At 41.9% G+C, this 20,697-nt stretch overlaps 1 protein-coding gene across 4 annotated transcripts in view; it reads right to left on the bottom strand.

The window, feature by feature from the left end:
* The window catches only part of ADHFE1 (alcohol dehydrogenase iron containing 1), a 40,908-nt gene that overhangs the window by 7,947 nt on the left and 12,264 nt on the right, over positions 1 to 20,697 (bottom strand). The window contains exons 3-15 of one of the 4 annotated variants that reach the window (XR_010317769.1): positions 17,894 to 17,931; positions 15,689 to 15,735; positions 13,878 to 13,931; positions 13,539 to 13,693; positions 13,193 to 13,389; positions 11,504 to 11,581; positions 10,122 to 10,227; positions 9,368 to 9,520; positions 7,566 to 7,664; positions 3,823 to 3,901; positions 3,559 to 3,655; positions 2,798 to 2,873; positions 700 to 809 (exon numbers count right to left, since the gene is read on the bottom strand). Coding sequence is in view for 2 of the 4 variants with exons in the window: in XM_064267766.1 (XP_064123836.1) it covers positions 652 to 809; positions 3,559 to 3,655; positions 3,823 to 3,901; positions 7,566 to 7,664; positions 9,368 to 9,520; positions 10,122 to 10,227; positions 11,504 to 11,581; positions 13,193 to 13,389; positions 13,539 to 13,693; positions 13,878 to 13,931 (1,176 nt within the window). In the remaining 2 variants the exon portion in view is untranslated. The other 3 variants (XR_010317770.1, XM_064267766.1, XM_064267765.1) reach the window with 3 other exon arrangements.

Genomic DNA, 20,697 nt, shown 5'->3' with positions numbered 1-20,697 from the left:
AATATGTTAAGAAACAACTTGGTAATGGTCTTAAATTAAAGGTCATGTCTGTTCGTCACAAAATAGTAGGAATCCGTAACTCTCTGTAATGGAAAACAATATTAGTGGCCTTTTTGAAACATCTTCACATACCCATAAACAAACAAACGAACAAACAAAAACCCAAACCCATTGGCCTCAAGTTGATTCCAACTCATAGTGACCCTATATGGACACTATAACCGTCCCCTAGGGTTTCCAAGGAGCAGCTAGTAGATTCGAACTGCCTACCTTTTGGTTAGCAGCTTAGCTCTTAACCACTACATCACCAGGGCTCTTAGAAGAAATGGAGAGAGGGGAAGTTTTGCCATAGCTCATGACAGATTTGGTTGTTTTGCCTTGGAAGTTTTGTAAAGAATTCTTTCATTTGTATCATAAATGCTTCATATAAGCCACAGTTTCATGGGAAAGCATAAAGGCGAAGGAACCTTGGCCGCTTCCCCTCGGGACGGGAGAGCAGTTGCGGGGTGTACAGGAGCCCGAGGGCCACAGGAGGACCGTGGGCGCTCATCTCCCAAACACGCACAGTTGGACCACGCGTCTCCTGGGAGATGGAAGGGCTAGCTCTGTGCTTTCTCAGAAGGGACTGAGGGGCGTGGCTGCCTCTCTTACCTGGGGCAGAGTTCCTCTCACTAGCGCGGGGATATCTGCTGTGGAGTAACCCAGAGCAGCTAGGCCGTCATCAACGTTCAGATCGAACAAGAATTTCCGGAGTGTGTCTGCCAAAACAAGCCCCGCATCTTGGGTCCTGGCAGTGCGGATGTCAGCTCCTGGAAGACACGAAGCCCTGACTGTGGGGAGAGAGGAGGAAGCCGGCCCCGGGAGTAATGTGGTCCCGGTACCAGCCGAATACATAATGTGCTTCTACGCCCACGTGTTTCAAACCGAGGGCCAGGGCCGCCGCTGGCCTCCACGCCGAGGCCGGGACCACAATCCCACAGAAGACAGACAGACAGACAGACAGATGGGCAAGGCCGTGCGGAAGTGCATCAGAGCCTCTGCCAGAGAAGTCGGCTGGGGGAGCTAACTTCGCCCTCACATTTCCAAAGGACTGCCATTCTTAACTGCTAGTGGGGCGGAGAAGAGGGGAGGAGAGCAAAGAGAAGAGACACAGAAAGGAGATCAAGAGTGCAGCTAGCGTTTGGATAGAGGCGAAGGCAGGTCATGTAATCGTCCAGGCTTTGAATCTGCTGACATCTAGAGGTGTCAATGCTCCATGTCTCCTCTCACAGAATCGTCTTAGGAGGAAAAAGAAGACAAATCCTTTGCAAACCCCTTGTGAGACAAGAGTGGTTGTTATTGTGAGGTGCAGTCCAGTGGATTCCGACAAGAGTATAGAAATACAAAAACTCCCAAAGTAGGAAAATAAGTATGACAAAAATGGATTGCGTGTGCTCAGAGAAGGAAATATTTCTCCTCCGTAGCTACGAAATCTTTTATTTTGGGCTCTGTTGCCAGAGGGTAGGGTGGGTTCTTTTAAATAAATATTACCAAACCAACAGGACAGAGCCAAGAACATGAAGACTGAGAAAGCAATATTTAACGTGTACACAATAATCACACTGGTGAAGTGGGAAGAAGGTTGCCCAGCACCTGAGATCTGTAAGGGCAGAATTGTGACATAATAATTAATACATGAAATCATGGAGAAGTAAATCTGGTACAGCAGCAAGTCCTGCCTTCAGGCAAGGAGGAAGGGAACATTCCCAGGCACAGAGAACTGACCCGGAAGCCCTCAGCACGCCCCTACCTATTCTCCTGGAACACACTGGCTGCCAACAAGGTAGGCACTCTACAAACGTAATGGGGAATTATACGGAGTCTATCCAAAAGCTTCATGCTGTATTCCAAGTCCACTTCCTCTTGCTTTGTTCAAAAGGAGACCAGAATGTTCCGTTCACCTCCATGTACTTGACGCACATTAGTAAATCGATTTGAACCTTTCTCTTTTAGGACGGTGAGGGCCGTTTTTAGTAATCCAGGAAGAGGTATAAATAGAACCAGATACAGGGGTAGGTGGCAGAGAGCTGGATGGAAGGTAAACCTTGCTTGACAAGACCGGTCTGTATTAAACAGCAGCAGCTAAAATATGGGTTAGGTGGGGAGGTGACATATGATATGAGGTTTATTAGGTTTTTATGTTCCTGGGACTGCTGCCATAAAACACACCATCAAGACCGCTGGGCTTTCCTGTGAGGTGTTTTAGAAAAAAGATGGTAGGAAAGAGAATACACTGGTCTAAAGCTAGGAAAATCTAAGATTACGTAGAGAATCAAAATACTTTAATGGCTGAGTACAGCATAATATCAAACAAAATTTCCTCTGCAAGAAGAAAGAACCGGTGGGTTTTGTCTAACAGAGAAACTGTTTTCTCAGTAATTTCACTGTGGCCTGGAATGTTAACTTAGAGTTCTTCAGGATTTTCCCGTTTGCCATAAATCTAATCTACGATAGTATTTGGGCTTCCTCCGGTTTACACAGTTTGCATAGTACAAAGGCTTTTGAACCCCAACTTACGGCTGAACAACATCCGGGTCAAAAAGGGAAAACAGAAACAAGATCCTTGGGAAATTCGCATGTTTGCCTCAGCTCGTGCTGGGAAATCAAGCCCCCGCACACTGCTTATCTGCCCTGGGCTGCTTCTGTTAACGTTACCAGCACGTCACCTGGAACTGGGCGGAAGAACAAACGCCAGAGCGTAGAAGGAAGAGGTGGAGGCGAAGGGGACACGCAGAAGGATGTCTGCGGTCATTCCTACCTTGGAAAGAATCTTTCCAACGGCTGGTGCTAGGAGAGCATAATGAAGTTTTCTTTTTAGTCTTTCCCTTCCTATCCTAAACACAAGTAGGGGAATAAGATGTTTTGAAAGTTAATCAAATACTCCAGACTAGAAGATGTCTAGTAGATGTCATTAATAACTCATCGTTTTTAAAGAATTAGAAAAATGCCAAAAGTTTACTTAAAGATTAAAAAAGCACTCTGGATGGCTTATTATAAAACTTATTGCCATGTAATTGATTTCGACTCACAGCGACCCCATGTGTATAGTGTAGTAGAGCTGTGCTCCATAGGGTTGTCAAGGCTGTGACCTTTTGGAAGTACATAGCCAGGCCTTTCTTCCAAGGCACCTCTGGATGGGTTCAAACTGCCAACCTTTGGTTAGTAGTCAAGTGCTTAACTGTGCACCATCCAGAGACTCATTATTTATTAAATATAGCAAAAGCCATTTATAACATTACCAGTATAGTGTTACATTTTTCATGAAAACAAAGGAAATATTACTACAAATTTAACATAAGCAACATTTAGTTCCATTTCATTGTTACTAGACTCTTAGAAGCATAAAATTATGGAATTTTAGTACTATAGAGGACTTTGGGCATGTCACTGACATTTTATTATTAAATTACCTCAAAGCAACATTTTTTTTTATATTACCCTTTATGATTTATCTTCAGAAGTAACCCTCACAAATGCTCCACATTTGTGGGTCACAGGTTTATGAGTAATGGCTCATACCCAATATTTTTGCTGTCTCCAGGTGTCGCTCTGGAAACATCTCTGCCGTAAAAGTGAATACCGCAGGGGAGGTGATTACCACAGAAAGGCCGTGAGGCTGAAGAGAAGTAAAACACGGTGAATAATGGGCACAGCTATTCCTCAACCTGCATATTCTGAACACTGAATTACATTACCCTGTACCCCCCAAAAAATCAAGAATTGACAAACATATTTCTGCAAATTGACAGGAATAGAACATTTAACGAATCGACTATTTTTTACCACCAGTGGGTGATCCACACTGTAATCCTTTGCTTTATACGTCTTCACTAAACCTGAAATTGGGTAGGACATTCCGTGGCTAGAAAAGAAAGAGATTGCTTATGTTGACATGCAGATAACAGGAATTCAAGTTAACAATAAAAAATAACTCTTATGGGAGAGCCCTTCGTAGTCTCTCCACATTAGTGTGACTTCTCAAAGTTACACATTCTGTTTTCTTTGATACAAAAATAAATTATCATACGTGCACGCTACGTTTAGTGGATTCACGAACAAGACCTCTGAAGTGTTTGAATTCAAATGCTCATAGAACAGGATGTCATTAAAAAGTGCTGATCCAGAAGTAGCTTCCCAAACACATCAGTTAACCTTATCACCCCTAAGAATCAAGAATCTACTTGAAGCATTGGGGCATTCGTTTTCCGTTTTACCCTGACGTTGCCCTGGTGGCATGCTCCCGTGCAAGCTGACCATGCAGTTGGTGCGAGCCTTAAAAGTCACGGTGCGCTGCACTCTACATGCACACCTGGCCTGCCTGGGATCTGTCCCGCCCATAACTGATACATTCGTCACAGGTTACATACTAATACAACCAAAACCAAACCTGTTGCCATCAAGTTAATTCTAAGTCATGGTGCCCCCATGCATTTCAGAGTAGGACAGCACTCCATAGGATTTTTAATGGCTGTAATCTTTATGGAAGCAGATTGCCAGGCCTTTCTTCCATGGTGCTGCTGGATGGACTAGAACTGCCAACTTTTCAGTTAGTAGTCAAGTGCAAACCATCTGCACCACCCAGGGACCCCTAATAGAGCTGGGAAATAAATGATTGATCTAGTGAGAAAGGCTATGTTAATCAATTCTAGTTTGATGGAATCTCTTGCTTGAATTATACCTTAAGGATTTATTTAAATTTAGTTGCCATCAAGAAAAGGCACCATTTGTTTGTCTTTTACCTGAAAAATTCTTTATACCTTCTTGAATTCTTAGTGAACAAATAGGAAAATATTATAGGTTACTAGATGGTCCAGAAGATAAACACTGTGACAAGTTAATACATTTACCATTAGTATATTGAAGATGAAATGCTTTACAATAATAAAATGGCCCGTACATCTTTTTATGTGGGTTATTGGATGACTTTATTCTTGTTCACCAAAGATTTATATTTTGTGGAAAGGAAAAGTATTTTGGTGAACTGTACGATTGTCTATCAAAAAAAAGATGCTCCCAGCCTATCATCCTTTGTGAAGCAGACGGGACACCGTCTGTTCTGAGTGGCTGGGTACCGTGAGACCTGCTTTAACTCTCTTGGGATCTACGTATTCTGAAAATTATTGCTTAATGGCATTTCAGGATGTGAAAGGATTCATGTAGCTTTCAAAGGTACCTTTCCAACAACTAATCAGTAAGTCCATAATTCTAGTTTGTAGGTGATTTTTTTAAAGCTTTCTTTTTGGAAAATACATATAACAAAACGTTTGTCATTTTAACTATTTTTAGGAGTACAATTCATTGACATTAATTACACTCACTATGTTTTGCTACCATCACCCTATCCACTTCCAAAAGATAGGTGGTTTCCTTTATTCTAAAAGTTGTATATGCTCTTCGTATATTATTCATGCTTCTATATCCTCAAGATAACCACTATAGAATATTTCATTCCAGTCTGTTTATGCATATATTTAATTTATGATCATACCATGTATATAGTTTTATACATTGCTTTTGGTAACTTAATATTCTTTGTAAATATCTTCCCATATCATTTTATATTCTTCTAAAACATTATTCTTAATGGCCTTATTTTATTCTTTTTTTTAATTGTGCTTTAGGTGAAAGTTTACAGCTCAAGTTAATTTTTCATATAAAAATTTATACACATATTGTTATGTGACACTAGTTGCAATGCCTATACTGTGACAGGACATCCCCCCTTTTCACCCTGGGTTTTCTGTGTCCATTCATCCAGCTCCGGTCCCTTCCTGTCTTCTCATTCTGTCTCTAGACAGGAGTCGCCCTTTTTGTTATTATTTTATTCTTTAAGTACTGTGTTTTAGTTAACCATTCCCAAGCTGTTGGACATGTAGGTTACTTCCAAATTTTCAATTATAAATAACACTTGAGTGAACACCCTTGTAAGGAAATTCTTTGGTCCTATAGTTATTTCTTTAGGCTAGACTCCCAGAAGTGAAATTTGTGGGTCAAAGAATATACACATTTTTAAGGCCCTGGATACACTTTGCTCAACTGCTTTTTGGAAAAGTGGTACCAGTCTATATTCTCATTAGCAGCAGAGTTTGAGGGTATCCACTTCATTGCACTTTTTTTTTTTTTTTTGGCAAAGGCCTCTTCTTAATTCTTAGTGGTCACTGTTTTTCAATTTTAAGGCAACATATCAATAAAGTTCTGATCAAAAAGATTAATTCTTGGCTAATGACAAAGATTCTCTTTTTATGAGAAATTAGGACGGGAAAATCCTATATTTGGGGTTTTGAAAATCAATGTCATGTGGTAAGGATGTAGAGAAATTAGACCCCTCATACACTACAGGTGGGATATGAAATCATGCACTCACCTAGGAAAACAGTCCAGCAGTTCCTCAAAAAATTAAACAGAGTTACTATATTCTACTCCTGGGTATATACCCCAGAAAAATGAAGACATACATTCACACGAATACTTGTGCACATAAAAACACCAACATTCATAGCCATGTTGTTCATAATAACTAAAAGGTAGAAGAAACCCAAATGTCTATCAACTGATAAATGGATAAGTAAGTTATGGTATATCTATAAAATAGGACATTATTTGGCAATAAAAAGTAATGAAGTACTGATACATGCTACAACATGGATGAATCCTGAAAACATAATGCTAAGTGAAAGAAGCCACAAAAAACCACACATTGTATGATTCCATTTATATAACATGTCCAGAGACAGGGAGTCCCCGGGTGATGTAAACTCTTAAGGTGGACAGGAGGTTCCAGTCTGCCCAGAGGCAACTTGAAAGAAAGGCCTGATGATCTACTTTAAAACATTCAGTTGTTGAAAATCCTGTGGAGCACAGTTCTGCTCTGACACACACGGGACTGCCAAGAGTCAGAGTCTACTCGCTGGCAACTGGTGTAGAGACAGAGAGTAGATGACTGGTTGTTTAGGACTCGGGGGACGGAAGGATTGGCGGGTGACAGCTAAAGGGTACAGGTTTCTTTCTAGGATGATAAAAATATTCTAAAACTTATTTTGGTGACTGCGACACAACTCTGTGACTATATTAAAAACGACTGAAATATATACTTAAATGGAAGAATTGTATGGTATGAAAGAATAAAGTGGTTAAAAAAAAGATCCGTGACTAAATAAACTACATTTGAACTAAGAAAATATTTGGGAACACTAAATTAAATTTCTTCTTTCTATAGCATATTTAAGAGCCCTGGTGGTTCAGTGGTTAAGCGCTCAGGTGCTAACTGAAAGGTCGGCAGTTTGAACCCAGCTGCTCCAAGAGAAAAAGAGGTGGCACTCTGCTTCCATAAAGATTATACAGCCTTGGAAAGACTATGGGGCAGTTCTACTCTGTCCTATAGAATCACTATGAGTCAGAATTGACTCAATGGCAGTGTGGTGGTAGTGATAGCATATTTAAATTTCCCACCTATCCTAAGTCATAAACTTTTTTTTAATTTAAAAGCAGTAGTTTGGGGGAAGAAATAAAATGGAGAGTCAGCTTACCACAGATGAACCCCAGCATTTCCAAAGCCAATGCCAGCAAAAGCACTTGCCAAGTGCATATTAGACCTTGCTTCAAGATCATCAGGATTTCTGACAGCCCTGTGAATGACATCAATAATTAACAATAACACGTCAACACTGGCATCTCCTGTTGAATAAAGAGCCGCCTTAGGGAAAGATCTGGAAAAAAAAAAATGCTACTCTGTAGGAAGAAAAATCAGGCAAGTAATTCAAACGACATTCTGTCTTCTGAATGAAAACCAAAGGCAAACACGTTTTGCCATCGATGGTCTCAGCAAAGGTATAATAAATACACTGTCAGGCTGCTCATGTGACAGAACAGTGCTGGGGGAGCAGAGCACTGACCCTTGGACTGTAAAAGCTGCTCCAGAAAAGTACCCTGGGACTCATTCTTCTTCTTCATTTGTCAGTGACCATGACTGAGGCTGTGAATGGACTCAAAGTAAAGGCGTACTCAGAAAGCACCCGCATGACTGGCTCACTGACGTGCGCCCTGTCGCTGGCTCTACCTGCAGGCCAAATGCAGCCCAGGCAGCTCAGATCGGACCTTCTGGGACCTCTCTTGGTGTCTGTGGAAACTGCACACATATTCTAATATTTATTATTGTGGAAGTGTGATGTTATTGCAGGACAAGCCTTTGTTTACTCTGTATGTCCCCAATGCTACTTGGAAAAAGCAAATTCTGAAAGGCTGCTTTCAGATCCAGCTCACACTGCTTGGAGTAACCGCCCCAGGACGAAGCCGCTTCTTACTTAGCTTCCTGTGACTTTGCGTGAGGGCTCCTGACATGAAATAAAAGTGCTACCGTGTTTTTTTTGCCTCTCATTTTGGATTTATTAGGTGTTTGCATCTCCTTTCAAAACCCAATGTTAGTTCCTTATTCTCCTTATAACAAGTTAAAGTAGCAGATGGTGGAGATTTCAGACTGTCATTTGTCTATTTTACTCCTTCACCTCCCACAATGGCCCTGTGGAACCTTCTGTCCTTGTCAAACACCCTGGCTGACCATTACCTGTGCCTGCTCCCACCTACTCCAATGCTGCTGTGTCTCTGTGGTGGTCTTTGTGTTTCCCCCTTCTCGGCTATGAATTGCAGTTCCAAGCCCATCTCCCCAGGAAAGCTTTTGATCTCAAGGCCAAATGAGGCCCCTTGCTTCGTGTGGGCCTAACCTGCCGGTGTCCTTTCCCTCCGTTATGCATAAATACAAAAGGTGAGTCTGACTTTCCGTAGGTCTTAATGTCTGTTATCAGCCTCCATCCTGAGGTGTATCTTTGCTCTCTCAGGAGCCTCTTATGGCTATGTCATTCATAAATTTTTCAAAACCTTTTAGGAGCCCTTTTATATTTCCTCCCTTTTAAGTCTCCTGGTACTGTGAACTCTATACATTTATCTCTTAAATTGAGTTCATGTCAGTTTACTTAATGGGTCGATTCGGTGTCCTTTGGGCAGGGTCTAGTGGCCAAACCTCAAAGGACATCCCACCTCACACTAGCTTTAGTTTTGAAGGTTTGCTGAATCAGCCTCCATTTATCCTGTCCACATCCTTCCTAATTTAGGGGCTTCTTTTTTTTTTTTTTTTTCGTCACCTCGCAGCTGCCTTTGTGTTTTCAGACAGGAGGATCCAGATTTCATCTGTCCCCATGGGGCACCCACACCAGCCCTCTTGTCCCTTCTCTACGTCCACTGACTGAGCTTCTGGTAAACAGTCCTGCTCAGGACATTTCAGGAGGGCGGATCCCACTTTTTCTGTTCTGTTTCTATCCCCTGCTGGGTGACATACCTCTTCAGATACTTAGCAACGATTCGCAGCGCATGCACTGCCCAGATGTCGCTGATTGGGTTGCTGCCCTGGTACGCTGGCCGGCTGATGGGATTGGGAGGGCAGGGACTCCGCAGGTGGTAGGGGAGGGCAGTGTAGGACTCCAGGGCATGGCTAACAAGAGACATTCAAAATACATGGATTCAAGGTGCTGTCTTCATCCTTCCCTCCATTCAGATTGTAAGTTGTCTTTGAGATACTTGGGACACGTTCCCTGTGGATATGCTACCTGGCACTTAGAAAACAGCACATCCCATTAGCAAGCCCCTTGTCCACGGACAATCATCACTGTTATAGAAATGAATACATGACACTTATATGAACAGCACTTCCTTGTTTTTGACCACCTATGACTCCTTTCCAATGAAAACAAATCTTTATGGTGCTGCATTATTAAACATTTGAGCCTTGAAAAAACACATTGAATCTGAAAAACGACTTCCTTGTTGAAGCTACTTACCATTTTATGCCTTGATCAAATACTATGATACCAAAAGAGGGTCATTGTTAACTAGATCCTGCTAACCCACGTTTTATTAATTGTACAGCACAGTGGGTGAGAGCCAGACTCCTGGGGCAGCCACCCAGGGGTAAATCCTGGCACCAGATCTACCTGCTGCTGATCTATGAATGCTTATCAAGGGCTTTGAGCAATGAAATACAGCCTATTGACCCACGTACTAAAAAAGCCCCTCCAGGTGGGACCAGGACTTACCAAAGCACATCGAAGCCACTGTTAGCTACCACCCGGTCAGGCATGTGAAGGGTGTGCAGAGGATCAATCAATCCCAGTGTGGGTTTGATGGCTCGGGAAGCAATGCCTAAAACATGGGGCTTTTCAAGAGAGGCTCGAGGCATGAACAGCATTTTAAAAAATTAAATAACTTAACTTCTATAGTTATCTTAAAAAATAAAAATATGGGATAAGATTCATTCTCATGTAGGGAGGCAGAAAGAAACAGTAGAAAGAGATTTGGAGACAGAAGCCTGGGTTTTTCAGCGGCATGCATGAGAGGGCCCTACTGGTTGACAAAAGCTAACCATATGTATCTCCTTCCAACTCTGAGTTGAGTAACATCACTGGCCAGGGTGGGAGTGCTTACACCACGGGAATTGACAAATGCTACAAATCAGAGCTTTGAAAAAAATTTTTAAATTTCACAGAGCTGGCTAACCATCACACCACAATTTGGCCCTTGCTCTACAATGTATTGTGTTCCTTTGGGCAAGTAACTTAGCCTCCCTGAGCTCGCTCATTTATAAGGCTGGATTATAACAGCACAGGGCCTCATCCCTCACAGAGTTGTCATAAGGATCAAATGACATAATATTATGTAAAACTGTTTTATAAACTGTAGGCAGAATTTCAGTGTTGGCCACTGTTACTCATATTATCTTTAACAGTGTCAAAGGAGAATGTAATTTTAAAAAGACAAGTTACTATAAATGTGCAGTGGAATGTCAATTGTATTCTGCTACAAAGGACTAGAAGAAGGCTGTTGAGCCAGAGTCAAGGAGAGGGACATTTCTACCACATCAGCTGGCAGTAAATGAGAGGCAGAGAAGACAAAGGGATAAAGATAACTGAGAAGACAGAAAACAGAACAGTTGTTACCTGGGGGCAGAGCTGGGAAGGAGCATGAAGGAACTTTCTGAGGAGATAATGTTTTCTAGCTTGATGTGGTAGTGGCAACATGAGTGTATATATCTGTCAAAATTCATCAAACTGGACTCTTGAAATGGATGTATTTTATTGTATAAAAACTATATCTTAATAGAGTTGACTTAAAAACATAAAAAAGATGATTAAGAAAGGGAACAACCATTTCCACTGATAGTGACTAAGTAGGGTAGAAAAAGGGTCAGTCAAGGTTTACGGCATTTCCATACGGTTTTCATAGATATTCTCAAAGGAAGTTTGTTTGACTGATTTACATTTTTATATGTACTTGGGAAAAGAAAACACATAAATGCACTTACTCTTAGTTCCATAATGCCTTGAGTTTTAAGTATCAGAATTAAAAAACAGGGTGTTGAAAGGTAGGAGAGAGGATTACAAAAACAAAACAAAACAACAACTATGGCCAAAGTTCTTACCAGTTTTTACTTTCAAGTGCTCATAGTCAAAAATGGCAACCCCTGTCGTTTCACTTCCAGTTCCTGAGGTAGTTGGGACTTGAACAAAATAATGTTAATTATAATAAAAAGCAAAAAAAAACCCAAAAACAAACAAACAAACAAACAAAAACCAAAAAACAATCCAAATCCATTGCCATAGAGTTGATTCCGACTCACAGCGACCCTACAGGACAGAGTAGAGCTGCCCCATAGAGTTCTCGAGGAGGGCTGGTGGATTCGAACTGTAGACTTTGGTTAGCAGCTGAGCTCTTAACTCCTGAGCCACCAGGGCTCAAATTATAACAAGGCATCTAAATAAAAGTAAAGGAGTCCCTGGGTGGCCAAAGGGTTAAGCGCTTGACTACTAACTAAAACACTGGCGGTTGTAATTCACCTAGAGGCACCTTGGGAGACAGGCTTGGCTATCTGTTTCCAAAAGGTCATAGCCTTGAAAACCCTATGGAGCAAGCAGTTCTACTCTGCACGCATGGACCTGCCATTATTTGGAATCGAATTGATGGCAACTAACAACAAAAAATAAAGGTGAGTAGAGATACTTAATTCAGCCTGAGGAAATAAGGCACAAAGTTAACATGATGTTCAGTGAGTCTGTATTAACAGAGAGGCCTCTAGCCACCTCGGCTCCTGTAGCTCTGGAGCTGAAGCAGCTGCAGCCGAGTATTATGACTCTGCGTCTCCTGCAAGAAAATTCCTTTTTGCCGTCTCTAAAAGACATCTTTATTCCCTCTTGGCAGAAGCACAGTAATGCTCTGCCTTTGCTGGGCTCGCGGTTTTGTAGCTCTGTCAAGTTTCTAAACTTTACTAATCGTCCCTCTGTGTGGTACTGACACAGCTTCACCAGAGGGGTCCATTTGCCAGACATCAATTAGGCTGTTCCCTGCTGATTCCTAATTCATGTCAAAACAGTTCATCTGCCGTCAGCTAACCCGTATCCCATCACAAGGCCCTTTCATGATGAGGGAGAGAGAGAGCAAAACCTGAAGGACATTTTCCAGTTACCAAAGTAGTACATCTTAGTTGTAAAACTCTAAAGTAAGAAGAAGCTAGCAGCCATAAAGATGCGAGGGAAAACAAGACCAGAAGACCCCAAGACCCCCTGTGGAACCAACATGCCATTCTGATTTGCATTTGCATGTCTGTGCCTGGGACGGCCACAGAGCAGATGTCGCCCAGCACAGGGCATCCATGCCGGCCACATGTCTCAGGAAAGAGACAAAGCCTGAGGTCAGCTGAAGAGCGATCAGCCGGAAGAGAGGGTTGGGTCAACACCAGAAAAATAATAGCGAATGTTCCACTTAAACTCCACGGTGGCTGGCAAAATGGGACGGAACAAAGAGGAGTTTAGAGGGATATGGTAACATGTATCAATGAGGCACCTCCCTCCCCTGCAAACACATACACATAGCAACTTCACTGCTTAAACCTGCAAACTTTCCTACCATTGACCCAAATTGTCTCTATCAGTGCAATAACAAAGACCAGGATTTCCAAAATTAATGAATTGCTATCTGTTTTGGTCTCCAAACAAGGCCTTTATACTGATATGAAAAAATCAGAATGTTTGAGAAACATCCACCCTCAAATTATTAGCTTACATCTCTCCCAAGGCCTTTTGGCAACTGTGAAGTCAAACAAGCAAGTCTTTACCTGCAATCAGAGGCTTAAGAGGCACAGACACAGGTTTTCCCTTCCCAATGGGGGCATTGACATAATCTAAGAACTCAGAGTCAGGGCTCGATGAATAAAGATTAGCAGCTTTACAGGTGTCAATGGTGGAGCCGCCACCCACAGCCACGTAAGCATCGAAAGCTCCATTTTTGGCAAATTCAATAGCTTCCATGAAGCTTGGAGAAGGTTAAAACAAAACAAAACAAAACATTATGTCATATTTTTCAGAAATAAATTGCCATGCCATTAAATAAATCCTGGGGCAAGTTTTAAACAACAGTGATAGTGCTGTTTACATTTCCAGTAAACAACAACACAAGAATACCTTGTATCAGTTGGCTCCACCCTTACATTATCATAGACTGTAAAGTTTATACTACTCTTGACTAGGGAATTCATAACTACTTGAACAGGAGGGAGCTGGGAGAGGTTCTTGTCAGTCATCAAGCAAACATTTTTAGCGCCCATGTTTTGTAGGTCCTATGATAACAAAAATAATTCATCAGTTAGGTTTGATTGCATTAGAGTAGTAACAGACTCTTCTGACAAACTCAACACTACGTTTTTAAAAAGAAAAGATTCAACTGTTGTTAATTAGCACTTATTTTTTTTTAAAAAACTGCAACATTTATAGCAGGAGATTGCAGAAATCTCATATACTTGCCATGCCCACTTCCTTTGTAACTCCTGCTCCATATCTAATATTTGAAACAGCCATCTGAAAAATAAGATTTGGGTTTTGAGTGCTTTAGAGAGTTGGCCACTCCTTTTCTAAAAACCTGAAATGGTTTCCCATTGTCTGGAGAATAAAGTACATACTCCTTAATATGGCCTTCCAAGTCACTGTCAATCAGGCCTCACACTTACTACACCTCTTTAAAAAAACCTCGACTCCAGTAACATTGGAATTACTTCTTTTTCCAAACACATTGTATACTCTCAATTGTTCTTTCAGCTTCAAATGTCTGCCTCCTCCCACCTCCATGTTTAAATTCCCTATCAAATTTCTTCCGATTTTCTATTTTCCAGCTTAAATGTGGTTATCTCTTTCATTTATTTTTTGCCCCTTTATGCACTAATTCACTATCCAGTCATCCAGTTGTCTACCCTTGCATCCATCCATCTTTACATTTGTCCACCCATCCATCTACCCTTCCATCCTTCCATCCATCCATCCACCCTTGCATCCATTCATCCATCCGCCCTTGCATCCATCCGCCCTTGCATCCATCCATCCATCCATCCATCCATCCATCCATCCATCCATCCATCCATCCATCCATCCATCCATCCATCCATCCATCCGTCCACCCTTGTATCCATCTATCCATCCGTCCACCCTTGTATCCATCCATCCATCCACCCACCCACCCTTGCATCCATCCACCCACCCACCCTTGCATCCATCCATCCACCCACTCTTGCATCCATCCATCCGTCCATCCGTCCGTCCATCCACCCACCCACCCACCCACCCACCCATCCACCCACCCTTGAATCTGTCCATCCATCTACCCTTGCATCCATCCATCCACCCTTGCATTTATCCATTCACCCCTGCATCCATCAATCCCTTCTCCCATCCACCCAATGCTATTGAGTGTCTGGTATGTTCCAGGCACTGGGCTACTGTGCTTGGCTCTGGTAATATAATATGAACAAGAGAAACATGACCTCACAAAGTTTACAGCTGAGAGAAGAGCTTTTAAACTGATGAATGATGGGCCACTTTTGATCAACTATATATTTTGTTTATGGTTAATTTTTTTTTGGATTGGTTAATAATTTTAAAAAATCAGGGTAAAAAAATCCAAGGCGGCAATCTGAATTTCTATTTCTCTTGAATAATCTGGCAACACTGGGCTTGCATTCCTATATTGTCAGCAATAGATACTCAGCAATCACGTGGAGCTGAGTGGAGGCTCCACCCTTTAGCTGGGGACTGTGCCCTCAGTGAATTCTGCAGGGTCCTCACCCAGTCTGCTCAGTCTGTTAGTAACTGTCAGGCTCCTGGTCACACATCAGTTGGTGACTCCTGCACTAGGAGGAGACAGGGACTTAAGCAAATAATTTCAATTCTTAATTCCTGTGTGATTAAAAACTCATTGCAATTAATTCTTCCTTTACTTTTCCTTAAATAGATTACTTTTACCTCTTTTGGAATCGATATAATTACAAAAGTAAGCAAAATTTAACATATATAAAATTTGGAGAGTTTGTAGAAGTGGGAATTTATTGTATTCTAATGACAACACAGCAGATAGTATTCTAGCTATTATTCACATTATCAGATAATTTATATTCCATTATTCTGACAAGGTATTTTGCTAAATAAGTGCTGATGGGTTAAATAATTAGATTATAGAGCATCAATTAATAACAAATTTAAAGTGAAATAATCATGCACTAAAAAAATACTGTAGTTATATTTTCTCATGTCATTCATAAAAGAAAGAATGGGTTGATTAAATCTACCTCAAAGGCATAATCTGTTGTTTTCCCAGAAGGTGACAGTCCAGGAGCTAGAAATAAAAAACAAACAAAACACATCAGAGTAAGCCTCAAAAATAAAGCAAAAAATCTTGTTTGATAGTAAATTGGCATTCCAGCAGGGAATATAGCCATTTCTCTGTCTTGCCTAAATATATTTATCTTTCAGGTTTCATTGCTGCACAATCAATTAAAATTCAAATCTGCATACAATCATGCTAATTTGATGCCGATTTTGTGGAAATAAAGTTATTTAAAATATTTTCTCCATTGAAATTAAGATAATAGTTTTGAGAACATAATTTGTAAAAATTCCTCTAGAATCTACACAATTTGTTCAGAGCTTGTTTTCATTACTTAAATCTCAGTGATGAAAAGCAATATAAAAGTCAATGTCAGAGCTAAAGGTCCAAAGTGGGTTATTGTTAGAGAACAACTATTAGTAAATTTTTGTATGTTTTTTTTTATACTTCTTATAGCAATTGTGATAATTTGTTTAAGATTCTTTTTTTTTTTAATAGAGGTAACATATCACAGTAAGGTATTTACATTTTTAAAGCAGGTAAATAATTGTTTTCTTCATGACATTTAATAAAACTATAAGCGGGTATTTCTTTGCAAAATACCAAGTTTTAATTATGGTAAAAATGATTTTCTGTCACTGAAAAAGCATGAGGGACCCAGATAATGAATTTATTTCTTCTTTTTATCTACCTATTCACATCAGTCCTGATTGCCATAAGATAAATGAAATGAACATCTACAAAACAATTTTTTCCACCATTTTTTAAATAAAAACAGACCACAGCTAGAAGACTAACTTTGGCTTCCTGAGGGCAAAAGCACCCTTAATCAAAATTCAAATTTCTTTGGTCCCTACAGGCTTTAAAGAAATTATTCCTGTTACTAAAGTTTAGGAAAGATATAAATTGGACTGTAGATAACAGTGAGATTATCTTTCTCTAAATTACTAATTTCGTTCCACCTAATAGGAAATTATTGGTTCTTTGTTAAAACCTAGTAAGAACCAGAGAAAACCAGCTGATCACAAAGATTCTGCATTTGTCCAGGGGAGCCTTACAGGCTGATAACGCTTCCGCCTAGTTAAGAACCGGGAGGTCTCTTGGCTTATCCTGAAGGGTGAGCCACTCCACCCGCAGGAAAAAGCACTCAGTTAGTTGCTCTTTCTCCTCCTCCCAGCTCCTGTAAGGGCAGGCACCCTTTCCATTCCCCGCCTCCTTGTTTAGATTTGACCTTTACTTCCTAGAGCCAAAACCAGCTTTTACGTCAGTAATTCATAGGACGTTCTGAGGACAACAACGGCTTCCTCCTACTCTGTGGACAGTGGAGTTTGGAAAGGATTAAGAAGTTGGTGGGAACTGAAAATTTTTGTCGTTATTATTTTTATTTTTTTACATACACTTTATTATTTATTTATTATTGCACTTTGGATGAAGGTTTACAGAGCAAACTAGTTTCTCATTAAACAATACACACATTGTTTTGTGACACTGGTGGCCAACCCCACATGTCAGCACTCTCTCCTTTTCGACTTTGGGTTCCCCATTACCAGCTTTCCTGTCCCCTCCTGCCTTCTGGTCCTTGCCCCTGGGCTGGTGTGCTCATTTAGTCTCGTTTCTTTTTATGGGTCTGTTTAATCTTTGGCTAAAGGGGAAATACCAGGACTGAATTCATTGCTGAGCTATAAGGGTGTCTGGGGGCCTTTTTTTCATTATTTTGAATGATCAAGAATAGAATGTTATTTTAAAAATTGATACCAACAAGTTTTGTCTTTCTAGGAGCCACCTTGTTCTTTACCTCTTTGTTTTTTGAAATGTATTAGAACCTTGAAAGTCTTCATCTTGGTTAATTGATGCACTCAGACAACCTTAAAACCCTATCTGTGTCACCATTTTCAGCTTTCTAATTCTATCTATTTAAGATAGAAAAAGATTATGAAATAGCACTAAATATATACTTTAACACACACTTAACTAGCCACACACATTCAGCTAACACTGTGTAGTTAAACTGACGTATTAGCAATTTCACAGTGAAAAGGTGACCGTTTTCATCAACCTCCCCCTTACAGGCGTTGATTTGCTTGCTTTACACTTTGCCTAAATGTGTTATAAACGCCAATGACAGAACCCAAAATTGTGGCTAGTTGAAAAACACAAAGCGCATTACCTTGGAAGTAAGTATGAGAATGAGTTGGGCATTGGCATCTAAGAAAAAAAGAAAAATGTAAAGTGAGACTACGAAAACCAAAAGATGAAAAGCCTTTACTAGTCCTAAAATGCTACGACAGGAATAATTACTGGCATATAATGTACAATAGAAGAAATAGGAATTGGAGACGGACAAAAAGTTGATTTTAGAGTCTTTCCAGGTCCCTGGTGGTGAGAACAGTTTGCTCTGGGCTGTTGGACTACTAACCAAAAAGTTGGCATCTGAACCCACACGGCTGCACTGCAAAGGACCCGTCGATCTGCTCTGGTAAAAATTATAGCCAAGAAAAGTTTACGGAACTCAGTTCTACTGTGTAACACATGGGGTCCCTCTGAGTTGGAATCTACTCCCCGGCAACTAGGGTAGTGTTTCCAGCACTGTAGGATTTTTTTTTTTTTTTTAAATACAAATTCCTTTATCAAATGCCCGCGAGGAACGGACACAGGCACTCCGGGAATACAGTGTGTGTAAGCTGGTCTCCATGGGTCCTACCTCTTAATAGGTTAGGAGCTTAGCCCAGATTCACCAGAGTCCCTCCATCCCACGGTCTCATCCTGTCCCTCGCTGCTGGAAACTTTCCTTGCACTTTCCCAATGTCTCTAAGGTGTTTTTTCTTCCAAGAGGCTGCGGCCCCGTCCCTCCGGGAAAGCCACCACTTGACCCGCAGCCCTCCCCAGCCACCCCCTCCGTCTTCATCCTGTCTCCGCACCCTGCTCCCCTCCCCGGTCGCTGACGCTCGGTTTCCGCCGCTCACCAAGCTACTGAAATTACACTCACACCGGTGTGGTTCTTCTCACAAAATTCCACCCCCTCGTCTCACCCCTAGTCTGCTTCTCTACAGAGGCCCCACATCCTCTTTTTTGGAAACCTTCCTCCCTCCCTCCTCCCTTGGCTTCTGCATCCCTCCCCGTCCCGGTTGTCTCCCGTTTCTTTGACAGTCCCTTATGCAGCTTCTTTCTCCTTCTGCTCCGGATCTGACAGAGGGTAGGAAAGGGGCAGTATGTTCCCATTCATTCCCTTGGGGACCTTGTCACAGTGGAGTCTCAGTAGATACTTGCTTGCATACAGCCCCCGCCCCCCATCAGATTTGGAAATAAAACATCCAAGGAAGAGGAAGGAAAAGGGTGAGACGGGATGACCGTTGTGATCTCAAAAATTCTGAGAATTATGAAAACAGACCATCTGGCGCGTGTAAGCGATGCCATAAATCACGACTGCCATCTAGTGGTCTCAGCGGGTTTCCAGGCGAATCACGGTTTGTCTCAAATTCCGCGGCTCGGGACACGAAAGCAGCCAATGCCAACGCTGTGTCCTTCCGAGATGGGCTTTACTTTGGAGTACTTTTCCTGCCTCACACCCTCCAAGGAATAAAAAAGCGGGCAAAGTGAAGAAAAAATTCAAACGCAAAGATTTCCAGCACGAAGGCGTCAATATCCTGTTAGTTGCTCGTGGGCGCGCATGCTCCTTCCCACCCTATCTCTTTATTCAAGCACTGAGGCTACCTCAGTTCACCATTTCTGCTCCTTCTTATATGCAGTTTGTTCTCCACCCTATCTGGCCTTCGCGCAGGGCTTCCAACTGGTTCTTTCTAGTTCCAACCCTTGCGGAGATGCTCCTAGGCAATGCTAATGCTGCTGGTTAGGGACCAATTCTGACAATCACTAGTAGAGCCCCAAACCACCCAGACCCCATTGCTGTGGATTCCGACTCATAGCGACCCTATAGGGCAGAACTGCCCCACCGAGTTTCCAAGGAGCGCCTGGGGGATTGGAACTGCCAACCTTTTGGTAAGCAGCTGTAACGCTTAACCATCACACCACCAGTGTTTCCCACTAGTAGAGCACTGGCTTTCAAAATTTATTATGCCTAAGAATCACTGGGAGATCTTGTTAAAATGTAGATTCTGACTCAGTACATCTGGGGGTGGAAATGCAAAATCTCAGTAGGGGTTTAAACCAGAATAACTGGTTCAAAGTTCTGCCTTCTTGGGATTTCCTAGCTCTTCCTCCCCACTGGACTCTTCTTATCCTGACATTTCATGCCTCAAACTCTTCATCCTCACATCCCCTCCAGCTCACCCCCTGGTTCTCCCCTCCCTGCTGACATTTGCTGGGTGCATTTCCTGGTCTCCCACACATTCCTTGGCTCTGCACCCCCTCCCTCTTGGACCCACTGCTCCTTCTTTGGCTTGCAGGACCCTTGACTGTCCTGTGCTTTCTCCAGCTCCTTTTCTAGCTCTTCCCTCCTGCTCGTTCCTTAAATGTTGGGTTTTGCCCTGAGCTGCCTTCAGCCATTCTGAACCTTCCTCTTCCCTGACCCTTTACAGCCAGCCAAGCACAGAGGCCAAGGGTTCTCATTCCCTAAGTATTTCTCCCATGGAATCCATCCACTTTTCTTCCCTGTGTCAACACCTGGTCCTGGGCATCTCTCACCTGGATTACTACCAGGTTTCTAACTGGCTTCTCTTGGCTCCATGTTGGCCACCTCTATTCCCCACACTGTAGTCTGAGTAATTTTCCTGATGACATCACTCCCTTGATTAAAACAGCTTCGGTGGCTCTTGTGGTAAATTCAGCCATGGCCCCACCTGACTGGCCCTGCTTACCTATCTAGCTGGTTCTCTCATCATGCTCTGGAAAAATTGAACTTCTTTCTTTTCCTTGAGTGAGTCTGTCTCTTGCCTTCAGACCTTTGCCCTTGTGATTTCTCCCGCAGGGAACATTCTTCACCCTCTTCGTCTGGCTAACTATGGTTCTTTTTCC

This window comes from Loxodonta africana, chromosome 14 (assembly GCF_030014295.1).
Source record: "Loxodonta africana isolate mLoxAfr1 chromosome 14, mLoxAfr1.hap2, whole genome shotgun sequence".
Lineage (NCBI taxonomy): Eukaryota > Metazoa > Chordata > Mammalia > Proboscidea > Elephantidae > Loxodonta > Loxodonta africana.
The sequence above is the reverse complement of the archived record's forward strand: the minus strand, read 5'-3'. Positions and strand labels throughout refer to the sequence as shown.